We start from the raw sequence: 25,896 nt of genomic DNA, 5'->3' as shown, positions 1-25,896 counted from the left end.
TGACAACCAAGAAACTGAGGCTTCAAGAATTTAATTTGCATGCTTGGGTCTCTTTTCTGTTATTAAGCTGACTCCTCTTAATACATTTTTCTGAAGTTCTTAGGATTGAAAATGAGATATTTCCAGAGATAGGGATGAGATGATTAGGGGTAAACCATAGAGATTGAGGACCTCTTAGATTCCTAGAAGGAAGTGGCTGTTCTTTGAACAGTCGCATTGAAGCAGGAAGAGCAGTTGGCTTCCTCCTGGCTCCCATCTTTCTTCCATACGTAAGTGCTCAAAACTGCCACACTCTCTGTAATAGATACTTGACTTCAAAGGTGTGGAAGAAAAGCTTTTAGTAGAAAGAAAGGAATGAAATGAGACCAACTTACAACAGAGAATCAAATATAGCAATTAAAATTATCAGACAAAATCTTTTTCAAAGCATAATGTTCTGTGCGTCCCTCTTTGCCCATTGTATCCTGCAGTTCTAGGGGCTCAGGATACAAATAGGACTTGAATGTGTTGCCTGCTGGGAAGCATATGAGAGAGTCAACAGTTCTGAGGGCTACGTTTCTTTCCTCCTCTGTGACTTCGGTTTGCCCCCACTGAAAGGGGACAGTCTAATAGGGACACCACCTGAGAAACAGGAGTTCACATTTTCGTGGGGGATGTATGTGGGTTAAATACTGAAAGCTAGGTCCTAGGCAAAGCTAAATAGTGATTTAGAAACCCGAAAACCGAAGGGGCAGGAATGCATACGAATGACTCATTTTTCACTTAAGGTTTTGCACTCTTATTATTCACTCCAAATCACTAGCGTCTTAACACCAGACATGTATTTACACAGTATTGCCAATTCCTATAATACTAAGATCTCCTGCGGATGATCTACTTAGCACTCACATACAGGAACCCCGATATATGCAAGTCAAAGGTAAGTATACACTTGGGTGTGTATTAGGCCCTTAAAAGGGCCTCCGGGAATTCCCGTGTTACATGGAAACGGCCGCTTTCGCCCAGAGGGCCAAGCTAGGGGACGAGGGGGCGCCGAGGCGGGGCGGTCTCCTAGGAGACCACCAGGGAACAAGTGCGCACGCGTAGAGCTTCGGCCCGGCTGATGCAACCTCCGGCGCGCGGGCTGGGTCCGCCGAGAGTAAGGAAGCCGACAGGGAACAGCGCGAGACCAATCAGCGGCCGCTCGGAGGAGTCCGGAAAGGCCCGCCCGCCGGGGCTCTGCGAGTGACGTTGGGCGACGCGGGGCTAGTGGCGTCGCCAGCCGCCATCCTTCGTCTCGTCCTCTGGCCTGTGGGTGTCCTGTTCCGCGCTGGCCCTGCGGCCATTTTGGGTTTCGCTTCCACCCGCGCCCACCTGCCCAGCCCTTCCGGGGTCGCGCTGCCGAGGGGTTTTTTAACGGCCCTCCCCTTCTGCGAACTCGCAGTCCTAGCGGGAGGTCTCTGTCTATGGTGGACGGGCCTCGAGCGGAGTAGGACACCTCCTTCCCGCCAGGATGACTGTCGCCTCGGCCGCTGCGTCCAGCGCCTGCCGTTCCGGACTGTGGTCTACCGCCCGCGGCCGAAGCCGCTCCCCACTGTGGCTCTTTTGCTGGCCCAGGGATCGGCTTGAGGCCCCGACTCCGCCGCGCGGCAAAGCCAAGACTGCTTAGGCCTCTTCGAATCCCGCCCGACCTGCAGCCCTGAGAGACTGCCTAGAAGAAAGAACATGGAGCCGGCAGCAGACGGATCGCGGCCACGGCCGGGCTCCCGGTTCTGGCTGCCTTTCTTCTTTCCTCGGCACCCGCAACCCGGTACTTCCAAAATGCCCACACCTCCTGCCCCGGAGCACTCCGGGGACCGCAGAGTGGCTGCTTCCCCCCAGCCCCAGGCTCGGACCGGCTACTGGATGAAGCTGCTTGCCCAGCTCTTTGCGCCACTCCCCAGCTTGCTTCAGAAGCTGCTGATCTGGAGCCAGCTTTTCAGCGGGATGATTCCGACCAGATGGCTAGATTTTGCTGGAGGCTACAGCGCTCTCAGAGCCCTGAAAGCTCGGGAGGACCCAGCCGTCCCCCCGGCGCAGAAATCTTTGCGTTCGCTGCGGCTCGACCCCTCGGACGACTCTGCTGCCAGTCCCCTCGATTGGCTGGAGGAGGGGCTCCGCTGGCATTGCTCGTCCTCAGATCTAGAATTGGAACTCAAAGCCAAGGCTAGAGTTCTGGACCCTGCCGCACACGCTTTTCTGTTAAAGCAGCAGCTGTGGGGAGTGGAGCTGTTGCCGAGTGGCCTTCAAGGCCATCTGTGCTCTAACCGGGAACTTGGCTCTTCGCCCGCCGGCCCCGTGCGGCGTTTCAGCAGTTTCAGCGTCGTGTCCTATTTGTTGAACCCCAGCTATCTGCACTGCCTGCCGCGGGTGGGGCTCGGCTATCAGAACAGTGTGGGAAGCGGCGAGCCTGTTGATTTCCAGACCCTCAGCCCGGAGGGCCGCTGTCTGACTGAAGACCGTGAGCCAACCCACCCGCTGAAGACACAGATCACTTGCTCCTCCCGACAGGGATGTCCTCCTCTTTCTAGAGAGGGCCTGCCAGAAATCCACCATCTCCGCACGAAACGGCTGGAATTCCTTCAGCAAGCCAGCAAGGGGCAAGCGTTAACCTCCCCAGACCAAGATAATGGCTACCACAGCCTGGAGGAGGAACACAGCTTGCTCCGGATGGATCTGAAACCCGGAGGAGATAGTCCCACGCAGTGTGTTCCCTCTGTTGGAGCCGCTCCCGGAGCCGCCCAGAAACCCACCGAGTTGACGAAAGAGGTTCCACTTGCTCCGGAAAAACCGGGCCCCTCGGAAGGCTGTCCGTCTGGTGAGCTACCTGTGGAGAAAGAGCCTGGAGAGGACCAAAGAAGTGCTGGGGACTCCTCAGACCTAGAAGATGACATTCCCACTTCCACCAGGCCAGCTTGTAGTAACAGACTGATAGATTACATTTTGGGGGGTGCGCCCAGTAACCTAGAAACAAGTTCTGATTCCGAAGATGTGGATTGGGATGAGGAGGCTGAGGATGACGGTTTTGATAGTGACAGCGCAGTCTCAGAATCAGACCTTGAACACGGCTCGGAACTTTGGAACTCTTTCTGTAGTGTCGATCCTTACAATCCCCAAAACTTCAGGGCAACAATTCAGACTGCTGCCAGAATTGTTCCTGGAGACCCTTCTGACTCAGAGAAGGAGTCGTCTGACAAGTCTGATCTCGAGGATTCTCCCCAGACTGGAAGCCTTCCCGAGTCTCCTGACTGTAATTCTGGGGAGGAAGATGACTGGGAATCTAGCGCAGATGAAGCAGAGAGCCTCGAACTGTGGAACTCTTTCTGTAATTCCGACGACCCCTACGACCTTTTAAATTTTAAGGCTCCTTTTCAAACATCAGGGAAAAATTGGACAGGCTGTCATGACTCAGAGAGGCCGTCTGAGCCCACTGTGGCCATTTCCGATTGTCACACCTTACTATCTTGTGAGGTGCAGCTGTTAGGGAGCCGAAAAAGTGAAGGTCCAGACTTGATCCCGGGTGAGGTTCTTTCTGGAGAAAGACGCGCGCATACCAAGAGGAAAAAGGTTGGTTTGTTTGTTTGAACATGCCTTACCATGTGTACTGTTTAGATACGGTTATGTACAGTAGTGTGGCTCTTCTGGAGGCGGAGTAGAGCGTATTACTGAGGAAGGACTCTAAGCTTATGCACTTGGATTAAGAAATGACACCGCCCCCACCCGACATACCACCACCGCCTTCTTCCCTCCCGTGGAATGTTGTCCTGTCCAAATCGAAGATGCTGGGGTGTAGATGGTAGCAGGAAAGTGCCCTTTTCGTTTGGGTTTGTAGCTCTGGGCTGTTTCCATGCGGTCTTCAACTTTTCAACTCTTTTACGGAACAGAAAAATGACATCTTGTGTACACGGTTTTTCTGGAGATTGGTCAGGTCCCGTTATAGCCGTAGAGTTTTTAAATGGTATTAATTGTAGTATGTCATTTGCGGACACCTGATTATTTTATTTACAGGATAACAGTGTCTTCTTTCCTGTTAGAGCCCAGAGGGTTTATAGTACCAGGTAGCAAGTTTGCCATGAAAGAAGATACTAATTTCAGTACAAAACCTTTTTGACGTGAACATGATTTTGATTGACAGTAAAAAAACAATATAGGACATGGTACTGCAGTTTCTTAAGAATGCAATACTAGTTAGCATTGGCCACTTACAGGTTAATAATCATTTGTAACAATGATGGTTACCTATTTGGTTTATCTTGAGTAGCTGCTTCCTATTCCTAAACTAGTCTTAACAACTTCATGGAACATTTTACTCTTTCAACACATTGTCGGGTTAATCTTATTTGGGGAGGTCCTTTGAATTGCTGTTTTTTTCCGTCTACTATTTATTCAGCAGAAGTTAGTAATTGAAGAGGAATTCCCCCAAACACAGGGTATCTTATATTGTAGAGGGAAAGTTTCTTTAGTTTCCTATACACTTATTTGGAAAGAGAAAGGGGGGTAAATTATTCTTGACCTCAGCTTCTGCCGCATCAGAGAGTTTCAGGTGGGGCGCCTGGGTTAAGCGTCTGCCTTCGGCTCAGGGCGTGATCCCGGAGTTATGGGATGGAGCCCCACATCAGGCTTCTCTGCTAGGAGCCTGCTTCTTCCTCTCTCACTCCCCCTGCTTGTGTTCCCTCTCTCGCTGGCTGTCTCTATCTCTGTCAAATAAAATAAATAAAATCTTAAAAAAAAAAAAAAAAAGAGAGAGTTTCAGGTGGACAGTGCCATAGTCTTGGCTCCAGATGGCCAGCTTAATCCTTTGAAATTCCTCCTGGGTAGAAGATATCTCTACATGGTGATAACCTTACGTCTTGCCTATAGAAGCGCAGACTAGGTCATGTTAAAAATTTAGTTTACACTTCTGTAAATGCTGTCATAAAAGATCTTTTCTCTTTATTTTTTAAGGGGACCCTGACAAAAGGACCTATTTAGTGAATAGGTTAAGAAACTTATTAGTGAATAGGTCAAAAAACCTTGCCCTGGTGTAAAGTGGAGCAACGGAATGAGCATTTGGTATCTGGAGGCCTGTGTTCCCTCCTGCTGAGTAGGTTAGAGCCAAGAAATTTGGGAAGACAGCCAGACCTGCAAAGTAACTTGACTTCTTATGGCCTTGATTCACTCATGTATCTGATGGGAATAATAATTATAAATGTGTGAATTATTGCATGACTTAAGATGAGTGTATAAAACTCCTAATTCATCGCCTTGCCTTTAATTGGTAGTTGTTACTGTTCAGAGACCTCAGGCCAGTCTCCCGTGTCATTTTAGCTTACTCATTGAGCAAAAATGAGATGAGTCAAGTAGATGTGAGACTCCTGACTATGAACCAGAAGCAATATTTATAAAAGATTATGTCTAAAATATGGTAAAATTATTTGGCAGCCTTTGAGCACTTGCCATTCTTCAGGTATGTGGGAATAATGGGTAGTGCTTGATTCTTAGAATGAGACTTAAAACACCTGTGTCAGTGACATAGCGCAGATTGTGGAGCCACACTCCAGGTTTGAGTCCTGATTACTACAACATAGGAGGGAAGCTGTGTGGTTGGAAACAAGTCAGTTAACCTTGCTTTCCTTACCTATACAGTGGAGGTAATAGTACAGACCCTATAGGGTCGATATGAGGATTAAATGAGATGAAAATTGTGAAGTCCTCTGAAATGAGTCTGGCATGTGGTAAACATATTTAAATGCTGCTGTTAGTTATTTTAGTGACACAATGAGTAACTCTAGAGTGCAATATCTAGTAAGATGTTACATACCTGCTAATTGTCCTCCAGGGCATTCCGTGGCCTGATGTAAAGAGAATGAAAGGAGTAGGCCACGGTGGGATTAGTTGATGTAACTATTAAACATATTTTAAAGCAAGTATTTACTTTTGTAGTTTGCTATGTTGGAAAGAAACTTCTGTATTAGAAATTAAGTAGGGATTAAAAGGGACTTTCATTACATGAAATCATGTTTATTTTTAGTATTTGCAATTTCATGTGTATATGGTGATAGCATATTGAGGAATACAAAGGGTTTTACCTCTACAAAATCTCTTAGTAACATAACCTTAAAGATAGGTTAATTTGGCTGCATTTTGTTTACTAAGTAACTTTTTCTATAGTCTGATTACAAAAGTAATAATTAAAGGGTAACACTATGTGTTTATGATGCAAAAATTGGAAAGCACTGAAAAATGAAATTGTATTTAGAAGGAGAAAGGAAGACTAGAAATTGGTGAAGATCTTGTTAAAGCTTTTGTGCTGTAATAAAAGCATTGCCTAGTAACTATTCCAGATATTTCTGAAAAATTTTTTGGGAAGCATTTGTCATTTTGGAAGAAGAGTGTCACAGAATTGTATTTCCCCAAGGATTTAAAAAAAAAAAAAAGGACTGATAACATCAGGAAATTTTCAGTTCCCCATCTGGATTCATTTTATTAACAGCAGAAGCCAAGAGGAGGGAGGCAGGATGACAAATGGGCAGGAATATGTGTGTGTATGCGTGAAGGAAATCAAGATGGAGTTTGCTCACTTACTTCTACTGAGATGCCATCTAATCAATCAGAACTTCTTTTCTTCTGTTACAGTTGAAACCAAATATTCCTGTAAGATACTTGGATATTTGATATTCTGAAAGAATTAGTAGCATAAAGGGTTAATTGCTTCAATGATGATTTTAAGATCCTAGAGCATGATTAAAATTAGTCTTTGTCTTTATAGGTAACCTTCCTTGAAGAAGTTACTGAGTATTATATAAGTGATGATGAGGACCGCAAAGGACCATGGGAAGAATTTGCACGGGATGGGTGCAGATTCCAGAAACGAATTCAAGAAACAGAAGTTGCTATTGGATATTGCTTGACGCGTGAGCACAGAGAAAGAATGTTTAATAGACTCCAGGAAACATGCTTCCAAGGACTTAATGCTTTCAAGCAATGTTAAGATGATTTGACGGCCTCTAACTCGAGCATACACTACCTCTTACCTGAGAGGTTTCTTTTGAAAACAAAAATTGGCAGCTGTCCTTTTTTTTTTTTTTTTTTTTTTTTAAGGGATATGCAACTTGGATCCAGTGACCTAGTTTAATATTCTTTTTGTAACTGATCCCACTCAGAGATGGCCAGGTTTGAAGGCAAGCCCTGGTAATGAAGGATGAGATGGTGTGATTTCTAATCCTCCCTTTTTTGATTCAGTTGGATGTATTTTTGAATGTCATGTGCTTGCTGAGGTGTAAAGGGGACCTTTTAAGGTGGAATTTTGCATTATCAAAACTGATTTCCTTGGGAAACAATATTGATAGGGTTCAAAGCCCATTTTCCATTCTAACTTAAATTATGTGTACCTGTCGGAAAGCTTTGGGCTCTCCCCACCCAACATTCTAAAGTTAGCGGGTTTTAATGTTTTCTCTCTATATTTTTATTTCAGTGATGTGGTCCTTCTACCTTTAAGGCTAAGAAAATAATCTTGTATATGCTACCGACTTAAATTATCTTGTGTCAACTTTGTTTTTCCCTTCTAAAAATGACTTTGAGGGGACATGAGTGGTGGGTTTTCATTTCTCAGTTAAATTCAACCTGGGATATTTCCAAGGACCCCCACAAAACTTACATTTGCAGTACTCTCTGCTACTTTGGGAAAGCTGCGTCTTTCTGCAAATTTTAACGTCTCACACGTTTAACTTCTGTGCAAACCGTTTCTTGGAGAGGATTCTGTGTATGTTATTGTTGTTCCAGTTTAATGGTTCTCTGTATGTTTCAACAGGCAGAAGTTGTTGTAAAAGACTCCGGAAAGTCCTAGTTGCATCATAGACATTTACTTTTTAAATTTAAAGGCAAGAATTTTCTTAGGAAGAAACTAGGAGACTTCTCAGAGCAGTTTGGTTTTGTTGTATATGCTGTCAACAGAAAACCAGTGTTAATTAATCTCATGCTTCAGCACCGTCACTTTTAAAACCTGTCAGGGTGACACTATAAACTTGGAAATGGGCAGTTCTGAATTTCCCAGTTTGCAATGTAAAATAGACTTCATCAGCCTCCAAGTTTATTGTGTTCTACTGTTAGCGAGAGAAGTAATGACAAGGCCTGTGCCTTCAGGAAAGGATGGTACTATAGACTTCACAATAGAAAGTCTTACTATTTTTAGCCCAGAGTTTACTTTTGAATTGAAGTTTTTGCAGTGGCTGCTTGTCCTTGGTTTATTTAGTTAGCTCGGCATGGTGGGCCTCTGTTAGGCTGAGGTGATGTTTATCAGCTCCTGATAGGTCTGTTTTTGCCCCACGTGCCTCGTGTTGCAGGCAATGGAAAACGTGAGTAGAACAGGTGACCTCTTACGTGTGAACTTGCTTCAGCGTGGGAACAAATGTTTTGTCCGAAGTGCTTGCAGAGTTACTACCTCAGTTTATAATCTACCTGGTCATTATTTTATTTCTATCTGGCCTGCTCTAAGAACCGACTCCAGGGATAATAAACGCACCACGAGTACAACAGCTTGAAAGCTGGTCAGAGTTTGCAGAGCCCTTACTCAGCATGTGTTGTGCGCCTCCGCTTGAGGTAATCACAGGGGAGGGACTGGCAGGGTCCTGCCGTAACACTGTGAACACAGGCTGGTTTCAAGCCCTGGCTGTGTCAGTTGGAAAGAAGGGATCATTTACCTTGAAAAAAGCTTCCTGAAAATGTGTAGGCATTCCTTTAAAGCCAGACTGAAGGATACTGTTTTCTTTCAAGGCTTAGTCTGAAACCTAGCACCTCTGCGTATCTGAAAATAATGGGATCGGTTCACATTGATCGGATTTTGGAAACCTGTTCCCTTGGGATTGCAACCTCACTACCAAATGAGTAAAAGCGTGGTGAAGACATCTCCTGTTGACTACCCTCCTTTAAAAGAAGTGATCAGACAGTGACAAAAAGGACAGAAGGGGCTGTTTTTAAGTTGGACTGAAGGGGAAAAAAATTCTTGTCATTTCATTCCAATCCTAGTTGTTTGTAGAACAAAGTTAAACTTGGACGTTGTAATTGAACATTGTACACATTTAAAGTCTTACAATGGTGCTTTAAGTATCAATGTAGCATGTGAAAGGCGTACAGACAGGTAAAATTTCCTTTTCTGAGTGTTGCAATGTGATAACAGCACCTCTTCATCTTTAACTTGAAATCAAAACTATCAGATTTTATTTTTGTATAATTTAACGAAGGTGAATTTAGGGGACTAGAAGACTAAATTGGCTTCTACAGATCCAGTGACTTAAATGTAACCATTTTGTTGGGATTTTATAGCTAAAATTATATTTGTGTATATAACTTTAATCTGTAAATTGTAATAAATATATTTGCAATTATTAAATGTTAACGTGATATTTTGGTTCAAGTGTATATTGTGTGTTTCCTAGTATTTTACATTAGTTTTGGACTCACTGAGCAGAATTTTCAGGATTAAATCAGGTATTTTTATAGAAGCACTGTAAACTTACAGGTGCTAAACAAATTGCTGTGGTTTGAAAAGGTTATGTGGCATGTAAATTGCACCTCGGCTTGTTGAAGGGGAGGAGTTTTAAGGGGCTAAATAAGATTGCAAACCACATTTTAATAGAAAGGAGAATTTGGTTCTTGGAGTATGAAACACCTTTCTTAGAGACTGAGGGTTTGATTCCAAAATTGGCCCCAGTCATCCACTTCTGCTGCAGGGAAAACAGTAGAATATTCACAGAAGCAGTAAACTAAATTCACATGCTGGGCTTAGCACAGCATTTCGTGACCCCCCCCCTTGTTTTTTTAAGATTTTATTTATTTGTTTGTTTGTTTATTTGAGACAGAGTGGGGGGGGGTAGGGAGAGGCAGAAGCAGACTCCCTGCTGGGCAGGGAGACTGATATGGGGCTTGATACCAGGATCCTGGCATCATCGCGGAAGGCAGACGCTTAAGGGACTGAGCCACCCAGGTGCTCCTAGCGTTTCCCTCAAGTAGCAGGGAAATCAACTTTTCTCTAGTTGGTGCATTATTTTTTTTTTTAAAGATTTTATTTATGTGAGAGAATGAGTGGGGTGAGGGGCAGAGAGAAAAGCAGGCTCCTCACCGAGCAGGGAGCCCAACATGGGGCTCGATCCCAGGACCCTGAGACCATGACCCGAGCAGAAGGCAGATGCCCAACCCGCTGAGCCACCCAGGCACCCCTTGGTGCGTTATTATTAATGATAACCATGGTATTGTAAATCATGGCATACTCCCATTTACAATGTTGCATAAATGTGACGGTAGCATCAGAAAAATCAAACTTTGTACCCTGAGAAAAGACAAACATTTGGGTTTTAGCAAGCCTATTAATGGATTAAGCATAATAGCATTCTTTATTTAGGTACTTGGATCTTCCTAGCTAATGAAGAAAAATTTATTAAAGATCTATTTCTGACCTGGAAGGAAAGAAACATAGTTGCAAGTAATCAATATTTAGTACAAATTGGATTGACAGCCCTGGGTTATACATTCACTACCATCTTGGGGTTAGTGTAAGCATTTTTGGCTCTCTCTCACTAGGAAGGTTTATGAAAATAGCCATATTCACATCAAGCCAGATTTATTGCTATGACTCAATATCATCTAGAAATTGTGCTGGGTTTTTTTTTTTTTTTCTACTTTAATGGAAAGTTTAAAGCAAGTATTAATTGCTGACCTCAAATTTTGACAGTTACGGATTTAGGATCCTTTGGGTCCTTTGTGTACCTTTTAAAAATAAAAGTGAAAATATCTTCAGTTTTTTTCTCACAAAAAATGTTATTTATAAAAGTAATATAGAAATCTATAAAAGCATTCTTACATTGTGTAAAGTAAGTATGCTGCCCAGTGTACTTTTTTGAAGTGAAAGACTTCTTTTTATATGTATAAAGAGGTTTTGATATTTCCTCATTTTAAGGATTTTAAGACAAATGTTAGCTGTTCGGAATCCTTCTGTATTGGTAATTAGGATCTTTTCCTTATGGACTCAGTTGAATGTTTTGTGATCAATACAGAACATCAGTCTTTTTCTCCCCAGATTTGCTCTGGGGAGGCTAAGTTTGTGTCGGTCGGTCGGTTGTGACTTCATTTTTATTTATTTATTTATTTATTTATCTATTTATTTATTTATTTATTAAAAAGATTTTATTTATTTATTTGTCAGCAAGCACAAGCAAGGGGAGCAGCAGGCAGAGGGAGAAGCAGGCTCCCCGCTGAGCAAGGAGCCCAATGTGGGACTCAATCCCAGCACCCTGGGATCATGACCTGAGCCGAAGGCAGACACTTAACTGACTGAGTCACCCAAGTGCCCCCACTTGTGACTTTAAAATCCAAAGGTAGCATGATACCAAGATCTATAGCAATAGGGGTAATCAGGATCAATGTATCTCTTCTAACCCTGCTCACTGAGGATTCATCAAACAAGGCATACTGTGTTCAGGGAGTATGTTCTAGTGACAAGTTTGCTGTCAGGGAGAAACATCGTACACATGCAATGGAGAACGGGGGGTGGGGGCAGAGGTGAGGATATGTGTCGCTGTGTAATCATTTGAGTTGCGTCACTGTTTTACCATGAGCAGACTCCTTAATCTCACCAGGAAAGATAGGGGAAACCAGGTTTTTGGAAAGGCCCATAAGGAAGATAGCCTCGGGAGCTGATGAGGACAAGGTTTAGAAAGCTGAACTACAAGCAACGAACTTGGGAGTGGTTTATCAGGTCTTGTTCTTTTATCGTTTTTATTTTTAAAGTTTTTTTTTCAGTCCCTCCCACCCCCCCACCCCCGGGGGCTCCTCAACTGGAGTGGTTTTGTTCTTTTAATCTTTTACTCTTCCCTTCGTCTTAGTACTATCCTTCTCTCTGTCTCCTCCCACCTTTGTTTGCTGAATATATATATATATATATACACACACATATATATACATATATATATATTTTTTACTATTGTTTCATAGATCCTTCCCTAGATGATGAGGACCTCCAGAGCAAAAGAAAAGAACAGCACAATTGTCAGAGGTGTGCGTTCATTAGAGATGCTATCCACCAAGAGGAAGAAAGGACCTCACGGAGTTCTTAACTCTCTCCAGAGCTTGCTGCATGCTTCCCCACCAGAACATTAGGTTACCGTATATGTGTTGGGGACTGGATTGATTTTCAGAAATATCCCAAAGATGTTCAGGATCAAAGAAAGAGGTTATGGTAAAGCTGCAGGCTGTATGCTGCTTTGAGTTAAACCTACTTTTCTTTCTGGTTTTTTGTTTTCTTTTTTAAGATCTTATTTTTAAGTAATCTCTACGCCCAACACAGGGCTCAAACTCATAACCCTGAGTTGAAGAGTCACACGCTCCACCGACTGAGGCTGCCAGGGGCCCCCAAGCCTGCTTTTCTTCATACATTGGCTCTGCAGGCAAAAACCAGAGAGGAGTCCCAAAAAAGCTTTGAAAACTCCTAGGGATATTTATTCTGTAATGGTTGTCTTTATTTTTATTATTTATTTATTTAAAGATTGTATTTATCCATTTGAGAGAGACAGAGAGCATGAAGGGGATGGGAGGGAGGAGCAGAGGCAGAGGGAGAAACAGACTCCCCGATGAGCAGGGAGCAGGATGTGGGGCTCAATCCTAGGACCTGGGATCATGACAGATGCTTAACCAAGTAAGCCATCCAGGTGCTCCTATTTTTTAAAAAAAATATTTTATTTATTTGACAGAGAGAGAGACAGCCAGCGAGAGAAGGAACACAAGCAGGGGGAGTNAAGGAACACAAGCAGGTGGAGTGGGAGAGGAAGAAGCAGGCTCATAGCTGAGGAGCCTGATGTGGGGCTCGATCCCATAACACCAGGATCACCCCTGAGCCGAAGGCAGACGCTTAACCGTTGTGCCACCCAGGCGCCCCAAGGTGCTCCTATTTTTATTTTTATTTTTATTTTTATTTTTATTTTTATTTTTATTTTTAAGTAGGCTCCACGCCCAGCGTGGACTGTGGGACTTGAACTCATGACCCTGAGATCAAGACCTGAGCTGAGCTCAAGAGTTGAATGCTTAGGGGGCGCCTGGGTAGCACAGTCGTTAAGCGTCTGCCTTTGGCTCAGGGCGTGATCCTGGTGTTGCGGGATCGAGTCCCACATCGGGCTCCTCGGCTAGGAGCCTGCTTCTCCCTCTCCGCCGCTGTGTTCCCGCTGTGTTCCCGCTGTGTTCCCGCTGTGTTCCCGCTGTGTTCCCGCTGTGTTCCCGCTGTGTTCCCGCTGTGTTCCCGCTGTGTTCCCGCTGTGTTCCCGCTGTGTTCCCGCTGTGTTCCCGCTGTGTTCCCGCTGTGTTCCCGCTGTGTTCCCGCTGTGTTCCCGCTGTGTTCCCGCTGTGTTCCCGCTGTGTTCCCGCTGTGTTCCCGCTGTGTTCCCGCTGTGTTCCCGCTGTGTTCCCGCTGTGTTCCCGCTGTGTTCCCGCTGTGTTCCCGCTGTGTTCCCGCTGTGTTCCCGCTGTGTTCCCGCTGTGTTCCCGCTGTGTTCCCGCTGTGTTCCCGCTGTGTTCCCGCTGTGTTCCCGCTGTGTTCCCGCTGTGTTCCCGCTGTGTTCCCGCTGTGTTCCCGCTGTGTTCCCGCTGTGTTCCCGCTGTGTTCCCGCTGTGTTCCCGCTGTGTTCCCGCTGTGTTCCCGCTGTGTTCCCGCTGTGTTCCCGCTGTGTTCCCGCTGTTCCCGCTGTGTTCCCGCTGTGTTCCCGCTGTGTTCCCGCTGTGTTCCCGCTGTGTTCCCGCTGTGTTCCCGCTGTGTTGCAGCTGTGTTCCCAGCTCCCGCTGGCTGTCTCTCTGTCACATAAATAAATAAAATCTTTAAAAAAAAAAAAAAGAGTTGAATGCTTAACTAACTGAGCTGCCCAGGCGCCCCCAGGAATGGTTGTCTTTAAAAACATTTCATTATGAGGGGGCACCTGAGTGGCTCAGTTGGTTAAGTGTCTGTCTTTGACCCAGGTCATGATCCCAGGCTCCCTGCTCAGTGGGAGTCGGCTTCTCCCTCTGCCCACCTCCACTCATGCCCTCCTCTCTCTTGCTCACTCTCAAATAAGTAAATCTTTTTTTTTTAAATTCCATCATGAAAAGATGAGCTCTTCTTTGGATCTCAAAAGCACCTCAAGAGACCTCTCATTGACTTATCCGCAACCCTTCCTTTGCCTCTCACTTTGCCCTTTTAAATTATGTTCATGCTGACCTCATCTTGCTAACACGTGCCCCAGTTCCTTGTGTGCTGCTGCCCCCACTAATCGGTAAATGCTGAGGGCAGGGGTCTTGTCGTGTGTCTTGTTTAGGAGCCCAGGGCCTAGAACTATAGATATTCAGCAAAGATTTGAATAAGTTAATCACTTTTTTTTAAAGTTTATATATTTATTTTGTTAGTAATCTCTACACCCAACGTGGGGCTCCGACTCACAGCCCCAAGATCAAGAGTTGTGTGCTCTTCCGACTGAGTCAGCCAGGTGCCCCAAGTTCCTCGCTCTCCTAAAGTCACCTCTCACAGAGCCTTTACTGAGTACATCAACACAGCCGTGTCTGATTAGAAGCAAATGTGCCACGACCCTAGCGGATGTCGGATCACCAAACTGAAAGGTCCTCACAGAGAGGTTGCGGTAAGCTCTGAATTTGTAGAATGTAAATTTCCACCTGGCTAGGGTACCACAGCAATTAATTCGAGTGTCATTAATAAGGTGCATGTTAACTTATGAATTGCATATGTGAGCAAATCAGCTGAGACTTTCTTTTCCAGAATTAGTATTCTGTATTAATACCAAAGTATTCTTCCCACAACGCCAGCAGTTTCCGTTCTATTCATTGGTGGCCCAAAGATCGGCTCTGGGTTTCTAGAGATGCTCTGTTGGTTCCACTAGATGGCGTTACCGTCTCGGCATGCCCGATGGGTCCCTGTGATTACTAATGTGATGCCTGTTGCTCCCTCGGAGGTCATTCCCTGGGTGTATGCGCAAGCTGGCGAACTGCCCTGCCCTGCCTATGCCAGGCCTGCCCGTTGTGACTCCACCTTTTTGTGGTAACTGTTCCTTAAGGGAGAACCACGATTTGTAGTTGAACACAAACGCATCAATTGATTGTTCCTGCTCTCCACGGGGGGAGGATAATTAGGAGATTGGGGGTGATTTCTAAGAGGCTGACATTTGGATATTTGCTGGGTTTTCCAGATCGGGGTTTTTCCAGTTAGGGCTTCGTCTCACTTAACGATCTGCTCAGCATTCTGCTTCCTATTGCGCTGCTGTGAACCAGGGCCGTCATTGTCAGGGAGTGGAGAGAGAGGTGCCACATGGCTCGAGGCATGGAGAGTCACTATGTCTGATGACAAGAGTTGTACATGGGACTGGCTTGGAAGGAGGAAAAAGTCCTAAAGAACCGCTGGGCTGGGGTCTCATGCTGTTCTCCATTTCCCTCTTAGAGCCAGTAGCCAAGGCTGGGTGGCTACCCAGGAAGCTGACGCTGGCCCTGAGGGGCTGTCCCCCTCCACTTTCAGGTGTGCAGAATGGAAGGCCGTTGTGTGTTTGTGGACAGTTTTGCTCTGCCCGCAGTGACGAGCCACCTTTCGACTCTATTACGGTGATGCTCTTCCTGCCTTTTGTTTCTGCTTGATTTGAGATGTTTTATTTTGGGGGGTTTGGGGGTTTTTTTGTGGTACCTTCAGGAATTTACAGAGTTTTTTTGTTTTGTTGACTTCTGATTGCCCCATTTTTTTAGACACTCGCCTCTGAACAGCCTTGACCTTCCCCAAGATGACCTGCCATGAGTCACAGCTTGATTGGCCGGGGGGGGGGTGGTGGTAGCCCAGTATTGCCTGAGAGCTGGCAGGTTTTTAGAGGAATATTGACTTGCAGAGGAAAAGTCCTGCTGGGAAGTCAAAGGGCTGAAGCAGGCGCGTGTTCTAGCACGGAATCTCCCAGGGCATTTCACGTGGGATGACAAGTTACGTTACGCTGGTGTCCCTTCTTACGCCTCCCATTTGGCGTAGACCCCTACAAGGCCCGTTGGGAATATTTACCTTCCTTGATCAGGTTTCATCTTCCCCCTAAAGGCTTCCCTGATGATGACTCCATCTGTGTATCCTCACAGAGTTCATTGCGTTGTTTCCAGTGTTGTGGCCCCCTGTCCCCCTTTCTCTCACTGTTCATGTCACACGGAGTTATAACTGTTGGCACTTCCATTTCTTCCTGCGGACTGTCACCTCTTTGCTGGAAGGGTCCTCGGCATAGTAACCAGAATGTCTTAGGTTCACAATATACTTTGCTTTAACTCAAGTGACAGTTTCCATAGCCGTCTTCTCCCAGTGGAGAGGCTCCCCGCCAACACACACAATTAAGTAATGTATTGATTCATGGGTTTCAAAAAAGCAATTAAATGTGTGGAAAGCTCTATCTTCAATGTATACGTGATGCTTATTTATAGTGCTTGAGATGTTTTTGAGAAGCGAGTATTAGTAGTGGTGACTTTAAACCTACGGTTTTAAATCAGTTGATGTCATGTCATCATTACTAATTTTTCAAGTGACAGCCTGAGGTTCATGGGAACCTGATCATGTCATGAAAGGCACTTCCTCATTGGGTAAATATAGAGCATTTCCTTTACCCAAAAAAAGTTCCCTCATGCTTTTCTTTCTTTCTTTTTTTTTCTTTAAGTCAGGTCTACGCACAATACGGGGCTTGAACTCAAGACTCCGATATCAAGAGCTGCGTGAGCCAGCCAGGTGCCCCTCCCTCCTCCTCTCGTATCCAACCAACCTGCAGCTTTTCGCAGCCAATGACCCGCTTTTTACTACTGTTTTACCTTTTCTAGAGTTTCATAAAAATGGCATTTTACATACAGTTATGTACCCTTCCGTGTCTGGCTTGTTTAATCTAGTGTCATCCTTTTGAAGCTCATTTCTGGTGTTGGATATATCGGTCATCCGCCGTTTTCACTGTGGGCAGGACCACCTTGTATGATTACACCGCAGTTTATTCATTCATTCACTAGAAGGCGGACAGTTGGTTTGTTTACAGTTTGTGGCTATCGTGACTAAAGCTGCTATGAAGATTTGCATGCAAGTGTTTCTGTGGACACACATTGTCATTCATTCTGAATAAATGTAGGAGTGCGGTTGCTGGGTCATATGGTAAGTATATGCTTAACTTTATGAGGAAACCACTTCCCGTTTCCCGCGGGGGCTGTACCACTCGGCAGCAACGGCTCCACGTCCTTCCTACCATTGGTATCGGAAGTCTTGTGAAGTTTAGCCACTCTAGTGGATTTATAGTGGTAATCTTACTCTGGTATAAATTTGCATTTATGCAAACTTAATGTTATAGAGCATCTTTTCATATGTTTATTTGTAATAGCAAATATCCTCCTTGATGATGTCTGTGTTCAGATCTTCGGTCTATTTTTTTAACCAAGATTGTGTGTGTGTGTGTGTGTGTGTGTGTGTGTGTGTGTGTGTGTGTATTTGGGGCTTAGATAGAAAGCCCTTCACATGTATATGTTTTGCAAATATTTTCTCCCAGTCTGTGGCTGCTGTCCTTTTCATTTTCTTAATAATGTCATTTAAAAGCAAAATTTTATTTTTTATTTATTTTTTTAAAAGGATTTTTTTTTAAGATTTTATTTATTTATTTGACAGAGATAGAGACAGCCAGCGAGAGAGGGAACACAAGCAGGGGGGAGTGGGAGAGGAAGAAGCAGGCTCATAGCGGAGGAGACTGATGTGGGGCTCGATCCCATAACGCCGGGATCACGCCCTGAGCTGAAGGCAGATCCTTAACCGCTGTGCCGCCCAGGCGCCCCAAAAGCAAAATTTTAAAAATCTGTAGAAGTCCAGTTTATTAATGTTTTCTTCCATGGTCCCTGCTTTTTGTGCCATTTCTCAAAACGCTTCTCCTATTGTGAGGTTACAAATATTTTTGTTATCTTTTCTTCTGGAAGTTTTATAGGTTTAACCTTGACATTTAAGTCTATGATCCATTTTTTTAAAAGATTTTATTTATTTATTTGAAACAGTGAGTGAGAGAGAGAGAGAGAGAGCACAAGCAGGAGGAGGAGCAGAGGCAGAGGGAGAAGCAGATTGCCCACTGAGCAGGGAGCCCAACTCGGGGCTCAATACCAGGACTCCGGGATCATGATCTGAGCCAAAGGCAGACACTTAACTGACTGAGCCACCCAGGTACCCCTATGATCCATTAAAAAAAAAAGATTTATTTAGTTTTAGAGAGAGTGAGAGAGAGTGCAAGTGTGTGGAAAGGCAGAGAGAGAGGTGGGGAGAGAATCTCAAGCAGACTCTATGCTGAGCTTGGAGCCTGACGAGGGGCTCAATCCCACAACCCTGAGATCATAACCTGAGCTGAAACCAAGAGTCAGACGCTCAAGCGACTGAGCCACCCAGGCAGCCCTATGATCCATTTTGAGTTAACTTTTGTATATGACATGAAGTAACAGTTAAAATTCATGTTTCTGCACATAGATACTCAATTGTTGAAAAGACTGTCCTTTCTCCATTGAATAATCTTAGCATCTTTTTAAAAAATCAATTGACTATATATTTGGGTTTATGGCTGGACCCTCTATTTTATTGATTTGTATCTCTGTCCATCCATAAACATCACACCGTCTTGATTACTGGAACTTTATAGTAAATCTTGGAACTACTTTGTCCTTTTCCAAAATTGTTTCTGCTCTCCTTTGCATTTGTATTCAAATTTTAGAACCAGCTTATTAATATTAATTCTACCAAGAAAAAATCTGCTGAGTTATTGAATGGGATTACACTGACTTCAGAGATTGATTTAGGTAGAATTGACAACTTAATAATACTGAATCTTATGATCCATAAACATAGTATATCCCTCCATTTATTTGGATCTTTTGAAATTTTTCCCAGCAGTGTTGTGTACTTTTCAAAATACTGATCTTGTACATATTTTGTAACCTTTGTCCCTAAATATTTCTCTTTTTGATGCTATTGTAGATTGTACTTTTTAAAAATTCAATGTCCAATTCTTTGCTGCATTTAATATATGGAGACACAATTTATTTTTGTATATTGATCTTGTATCCTGTAACCTTAAGATTTTATACATTGATAATTATATCTTAGAGTGAATAAAAAGTTTCCCTCTCTTCCCAATCTGTATGCCTTTTATTTCTTTTTTCTTGTATTACTGTACTGGCTAGGATATTAAATACATTGTTGAATAGAAATGGTGAGAGCAAACACCCTTGTCCTGCCAGTAGGATCAGTGATTCCTTTTCTTTCATTCCTAGTGTTTGTAATCTGTGCCTTCTCTCTCTCTTTTTCCCCTTATCAGTCTGGCTGGAGGTTTATCCATTTTCTTGATCTTTACAAAGAACTGGCTTTTGTTTTCATTGGTTTTTTCCTGTTATGTTGCTGTGTTTTGTGTTCTAGACCTCTAATTCCTGATTTGTAGCCTATTTCCTTCTTTCTCCCATGAATCGTGTGATCTATTTTGTATTATCTCCCAATTTACAGATGAAGAATCTTGAAGCATCGTAACCTACCCAAGATCACACAACTAGGAAGAATGACAGAGAAGGTGCAGTTAAACCCAGCCTGGCTCCAGAGTTCCTGCTTCTCTCCTTTCAGGAAATCTTCATAGATGAGATGGAAATAAGGTTAGAGTTCGAAAAAAAATGAGTACTCTTAATTGGGGAAATGTTGGGGAAAGGGAGCAGTTAAAGGGTAGGGAGGTAAAGGACATTTCAATTAGGAAAAATAGCTTTAGAGAAAATATAAAAATAGAAGAATATAGAAAGCATGTTGGGGGAATGGCTAATAGGCGAGTCAAGCAGGGTATGGGTTGTATGGGATGGAGAAATGGAGTGGAGGATAAAGTTTTTACTCTAAATGATAGAGTACTTTGAAGGTCGTGCTCGAATTTGGTCCATTTCATTCTACATGAAGTGACAAGCCAGCAAAGCAATGACGTGGTCAGACTGGTTCTTTTAGATTACCTCTTGGGTCATTTGGTGGATGGACTGAACTGAGGAGAAACTAGAATGGATCAAGCAGAATGTTCTTGTACAAGTATAGGTATGAAGTAATGAGCTCAACCAGAGGCGTGGTTAGACCGCAAGGGAGGAGTCCTAGAGGTATTAGAGTTGGGAGGCCTCGGTGGCTGATTAGATAAAAGGGAAGGAAAATTACAGATGTTTCAGCTTTACTATCTTTGGTGACAAAGAGGAGGGTGATGTTCTTAATTGAGCCAGGGAATTCTGAAAGAGAAGTAGGCTGGTGGAGGGAGATGTAAGAACTCTGCTTCACATGGGTAACTGACCGTTTTTAGCATCTTCTCCATCTGCAGGAACCAGCCAGGTGAGCCATCTAAGGGAAATTTTGTAGGGTAGTTCCAATGGAGGATGGAAAGAAAGGAAGGGCTTGAGTAAAGAGAGATGGAATTCAGAGACCAAAAGCAGGTTTGGATCGAGTTCCCTGAGCAGATTAGCATCCGGATTTGGAGCGGTCTTATGAGTAGCTTGGATCAGCACTTTGTTCCCACAAAACCCCCACTCAACCGCCGCATCCAGACATTCCCCCAAGTCCAAGCTTGGCCAAGAATCAGGTGACCCTTTAAGGAACTGTGAAGGCTTGAGCCAGGAGCATTAGGGGAGGTGACCAGAGTGGACAGAAGATTAAAGGGTCCTTCCTAGATCTTTTGGACTCCTGGGAGCTTCTTATGACTCTAGAGGTTGGGGGTGTGGCTCAGGAGTGATCAAGATCAAATCTTCTGCCACCCTAGTGGGATGGGGACCCAGAGCAAATCACATTTTATTTAAGAAAATAAAAGATTATGCGGTGTTTCAATTGAGCATGCAACTCTTAATCTCAGATCTCATGCCACTCTTGATCTCATGAGTTCAAGCCCCACATTGGGTATAAAACTTAGTTTAAAAAATAGAAGAAAAGAAAAGATTATGACATTTCTTACTCCCCAGCACACTCATAACTGTTATGACTACTTAGTATAAAAGTCTGATTTATGTATCTGTCTCTAGTAAACGATAATGTCCTAAAGAATCATAGCTTACTTATGAAAGTGGGCCCAGGGCCTAGCCAGAGCTTGGTGGACTCTCAATTTGTTCATTCAATATCCTTTATGAGCACAGTGAGAGACCTTGTACTATGGCTGAATATTCTTTTATTTGGCAACGATTTACTGAGTACTTACTGTGTGCTGAGCCAAGAGCTGAGAACACAGATGTGAACAAGACTGGCAAGGTCTCTACTCTCAAGCTTACATCTTAGATGGGGGAGTTGATATACACAAACAAAAAAATGGAACAAGATAGCATCAGGTGGTGATATAAGCCTTGAAGATAATGGAAGAGAAAGATCCGATAGGGAGAAACTTACGGAATGACTCTGGACATAGTCATGAGGATAACTTTGACCTCATACCTGAATGGTAGGAGGAAGTGAGTTATGAGGTGATGGGGGGAAGGGAGGAATGGGAAGAAGGGGGAGTGAACTAGGAGATGATAGTGGATGGGAAGCAAGGGCCAGATCAGGTAGAGCTTACAGAGGAAGGAAATTTGGGCTTATTCTAAGTGTAATTGGAGTGTTTGAACTGGTAGGTGTGTGGTGCTGTAATCATAGTTTCTCTTTGTAAAGATCCTCTGTCTGGTGTGTGAAAAATGAGAGGGCCAAGGAAGGAAGGAAGGAGACCAGATGAAGAGGGTATAGGGATGGTCTAGGTGGGACATGGTGGAGGCTTGGACCAGGTGGCAGTGGAGGTGGAAAGAGGGTATATCTGGATGGAGAGCCAGTCGATTGGACGTAGAATGTGAGGAAATGGAGGAAATCTTGGGGGACTCCTAGGTGAGATGACCAACCATCTTGGCTTGCCTGACACTGAGGAGTTTCCTGGAACAGGGTTTTCTTTTCTTTTTTTTTTTTTTAAGATTTTATTTATTTATTTGACAGAGAGAGACAGCCAGCGAGAGAGGGAACACAAGCAGGGGGAGTGGGAGAGGAAGAAGCAGGCTCCCAGCAGAGGAGCCTGATGGGGCTCGATCCCAGAACTCCGGGATCACGCCCTGAGCCGAAGGCAGACGCTTAACGACTGAGCCACCCAGGCGCCCCTGGAACAGGGTTTTCAGGGTTAAAACAAGAACAAGTCCCAGGCAAACCAAGAGAGGTAGTCACACTACTCCTAGGTTTTTGGGGCAAGCAGTGGGGTGATTATCGATTGTGCCTATAACGAAATAACAGTCCAGGAGAACAGATTGGGAGCTGTCAATAAGAGCTCTATTTTGACCACATTAAGTTTGAGGTACTTATTAAACATCTGCGTGGAGGAGTAGACAACTGGATATACGCATCTGAAGCCCAAGGGAGAGGTCAGATTCAGATAGAAATCTCGGAGCCAGCAGCATGTAGACGGAACTTCACGCAATGGGAGAGATCACCCAGGGAGAGTGTGAAGGTAGGGTACAGAACCAGGTTGAGGGTGAAGTTTGGATTCTCCAACATTCTGAGCAGGTGAAGCAGAGGATAAGCAGTTACCCAAGAGATGAAGAAGGAATAGCCAGTGAAGTGGGAGGTAAACCAGGAGAATGTGGAGTCACGAAGGCCTAGAGGAAAAAAAGAACTTCAGGAAGGTGGGAGTGGCCAAATACCACCGAGTAAAATGAAGACAAAAAAGTGGATTTAAAAGACAGTCCCTGAAAAAAAAAAAAAGAGAGAGAGAGAAACAAAGAAACAGAATCTTAACTATAGAGAACGAACTGGTGGTTACCAGAAGGGGGGGGAAGGGGGAGTGAAATAGGTGATGGGGCTTAAGAAGGGCACTTGTCCTGTTGAGCAGAGGGTGATTAAAATAAAAACAGGGAAGGAAGAAAGGAAGGGAGGGAGGGAGGAAGGAAGGAAGTCCGTGCTGCCAAGGAGTTCCAGTCTTGTGGGGTGACAGGAAAGTCCACTGCCATACAGGGATGACAAGCACAGCACACTGGGCAAGGGCAGGGGGCTCCTCTCTGGGCTGCGCCTTGCAGGAGAGTGGAAAACAAGAGCAGACAGAGAAGGACTGAAGAGGACCCCAGGCACAAAGGTACAGGCAATCATAGGGGTTTCTGGATGGCTGGGGCACAGACTGCAGAAACAGATGGGGGCGCCCAGGGCAGGGAAGGGGAGGACCAGAGCCGTCAAATGCATCTCCCAAGATGAGAGCCCAAAAGTTCCAGTTTCTTCGCAACCTGGAACTAGGTGCTTATCTTTGCCAGACTAGTTTTAGCCATTTTCAAGGAGCTGTGAGGGACAGAAACCAGACTGTGAGTAACTGGGAGACACGGAATTGGGCACTGGGAGAAGTGGAAGGAAGAAGGGTGGGGATATGGTAGTTGGGGGTGGGGGTGGGGGTGGGCATGCGGTTTACTGCATGCCCACAAGTGCGTGTGTGTGTGTGTGTGTGTGTGTGTGTGTGTACACGCTTGAGGGAAAAAACCAGAAAAGAGGGAAAGCTTGATGCACAGGGGAGAGGAGATAATTGAGGGAGGAAGCTGTCTGAGGCGCTGGTGACTGATGGTCGCTTGTAAGATGCGAACACATGGAAAATGGAGCTTTGGATGGAAGAAACACAGGGTTGGTCTCACCAGGGGGCCTGGGGAGACTGAACTAATGCGTTCCAGTCAAGGCTGTGTCTTTCTGACTGCCTTTATTTTCCCCTGGAATGATGGTGGGGTCTGTTATAATAACGGGGGTGGGGACACTGGCTGCAGACCCAGCACGAGGCACGTGGAAGGTGGAGAGGGAATGACAGGGGCAGCGACCTGTTTCCTTCCCCCAGTGGCTTGGGGCGATGCTTTCCTGGGCCTGAGAGCAGCAAAGGTGGACAGATTAATCCGGAGGGTAGTTCTGCAGCCTGGACGAGGTTGAGGACAAGTGGCAGGATGCTGTGAGTTGGGGCTGATTGGCACAGGAGGTGAACCACGGCTTTCGTTGACAGGTTAGGAGGAAATCTGAGAAGCCAGAGGTATTGCAGGAAAGCAAGGAACAGGTGGGAAGGGAAGAGAGGAAGGAGGGCGTTAGGAGGAGCCAAACTAGGATCAGAAAGTGGGATATTTGAGTTTATGTTTTCCAAGTTGGAGGAAATCGGAGTGGTCAGACAGTTTAAGGCATGGCCTTGGGTGTGAGTAACTTAATGGAGTGGAGGTGACTGCCCCTGGAGGGGAGGATATAAGGTTTGGTGGGGTTAGGACATCGGGTAGTTAATTCACATTGGCACTGAAATCACCCTGCATGACAGGGAGACCAGGCGTGGAGAGGAAGACGCTGAACCAGAAGCCAAGGTCTCTGACGAGCGTTGAGTGGTGACCAGCAGGTTGGTAATGGCAGAGACAAGATGGGGAGAAGCTGGTTGGCTGAAGGCCGGAGCCGTTTGGACTTGGAAATAGAAGCATAATGGTGCCTTATGCATTTATTGAACTAAACTGAGCCAAAGTGCTGTGTTAGTTCCAGGAAATACCCAAGTCAGCACCAGCTGCCATTTTCTAGAAAAACCCGAGGTCAGACATTAAAGTCAGCACAAAAGCATCGCCTGATCTGTGGATTCAAGAAAGACCCAGGGAAGAAATATCAGCAGGTGGATTATAGGCCCATGTTGCTGGCTCCACCCCCGCCTGTCTCTTGTCCGCAGCAGGGGACCGACATGCTCCGTCCTCCCCTCCTCCTCTGGGGAGCTGCCAGGGGCAGGGCTCCTGCTCCACGCCGCGGTCCTGGCAGGAGAGATCAGCCAGCCATCTTGGGCTGGCGTCCTTCCCGGGAGAAGCCTGAGCAGAGCCTTCGAGATGGAGCTGAAAGGGGCCCATTTCAGGCGCTTCTCCTCCGCGAGCAAGGGCTCATTAGCCAAACGATCATCTTCCCAGGCCCGTTGTCAGACCAACTTAAAAATAACCTGAGCCGTCTCCCTACCCCTTCACAGGGGAGTGCAAGTCGCTTCCTGCTCAGACAGAACCCACCCTAACCTCAGCCCTTCTAGAACGCTAGCACCATCCGCACATTCCTTCTTGGGAGGGATGTGAACACACTCAAGGCTCACTTCCAAGACACCACGCCCTCTTTCTCCGACCTCACGAGCCTCACCTTCGCAGATTCCTTCTCGTTCGCTTGACCTTGAAGAGTTGGAGCGCCTGAGTTCTCAGCCCTTGATCTCTGCCTTCTTACCCGCACTCACTTCCTTTGTGACCTCAACCAGCCTCGCGGCTTTACTACCGTCCCATCCCTGAAAAATACCAAATGCGTATCTCTACTCCTGAGACAGACTCCCATCTTCGAGATACAGTCACCCCCTTGGCATCCCCAAACTGGGTATCTCAGAGGCATCTCCAGCTTAACATGCTTGGAACTGGACTTGTGTTCCCGCCACACTTGCCCCTCCTGCAGCCTCCTCCTGCTCAGTCAATGGCAACCAGCTCCTCCAATCGCTCAGGCCAAATACCTCTGAGTCATCCCGCCTCCTCCCTTCCCCTCACAGCCCGCTTACAGTCTCATCTACCCCCAAATCGGTCAGCTCTACCTTCAACAGATACGGAGAGTCTCACCCTTTCTCACTGCCTCTACCCCCAATGCCACGAACCAAGCTGCCCCCATGTCTTGCTTGGATTATTGCACTAGCCTCCTACCTGAAATCTGCTTCAGCCCTGTTCCAAAGAGCAGCCAGAACGATCTTCTAAAAAATGTTAAACCGTGAAGATCACGGCGCTGCTCCAGGCACCCCTCTGGTGGTTCTCCATCTCATGTAGGATAACCGCAAAGTTCCTTACAGAGTTCCTTGAACGATGCGGCCTCCCTCGTCCCCTATTCCTCATTCACTCTGCTTCGGCTACACTGGCCTCCTTGTTTCTCAA

At 45.4% G+C, this 25,896-nt stretch overlaps 1 protein-coding gene across 1 annotated transcript; it reads left to right on the top strand.

Moving 5' to 3' along the window:
* The first annotated feature begins 1,175 nt into the window (after positions 1-1,175).
* PPP1R15B (protein phosphatase 1 regulatory subunit 15B) lies at positions 1,176-9,406 on the top strand. Its single transcript, XM_002918197.4, has 2 exons — positions 1,176-3,585; positions 6,767-9,406. The coding sequence occupies exons 1-2, from the start codon at positions 1,705-1,707 to the stop codon at positions 6,986-6,988; spliced, it is 2,103 nt and encodes a 700-aa protein (XP_002918243.2). The 5' UTR covers positions 1,176-1,704; the 3' UTR covers positions 6,989-9,406.
* Positions 9,407-25,896: the final 16,490 nt, after the last annotated feature.

This window comes from Ailuropoda melanoleuca, chromosome 8 (genome assembly GCF_002007445.2).
Source record: "Ailuropoda melanoleuca isolate Jingjing chromosome 8, ASM200744v2, whole genome shotgun sequence".
In the NCBI taxonomy this organism is placed as follows: domain Eukaryota; kingdom Metazoa; phylum Chordata; class Mammalia; order Carnivora; family Ursidae; genus Ailuropoda; species Ailuropoda melanoleuca.
This window is presented reverse-complemented; position numbering and strand designations above follow the sequence as displayed.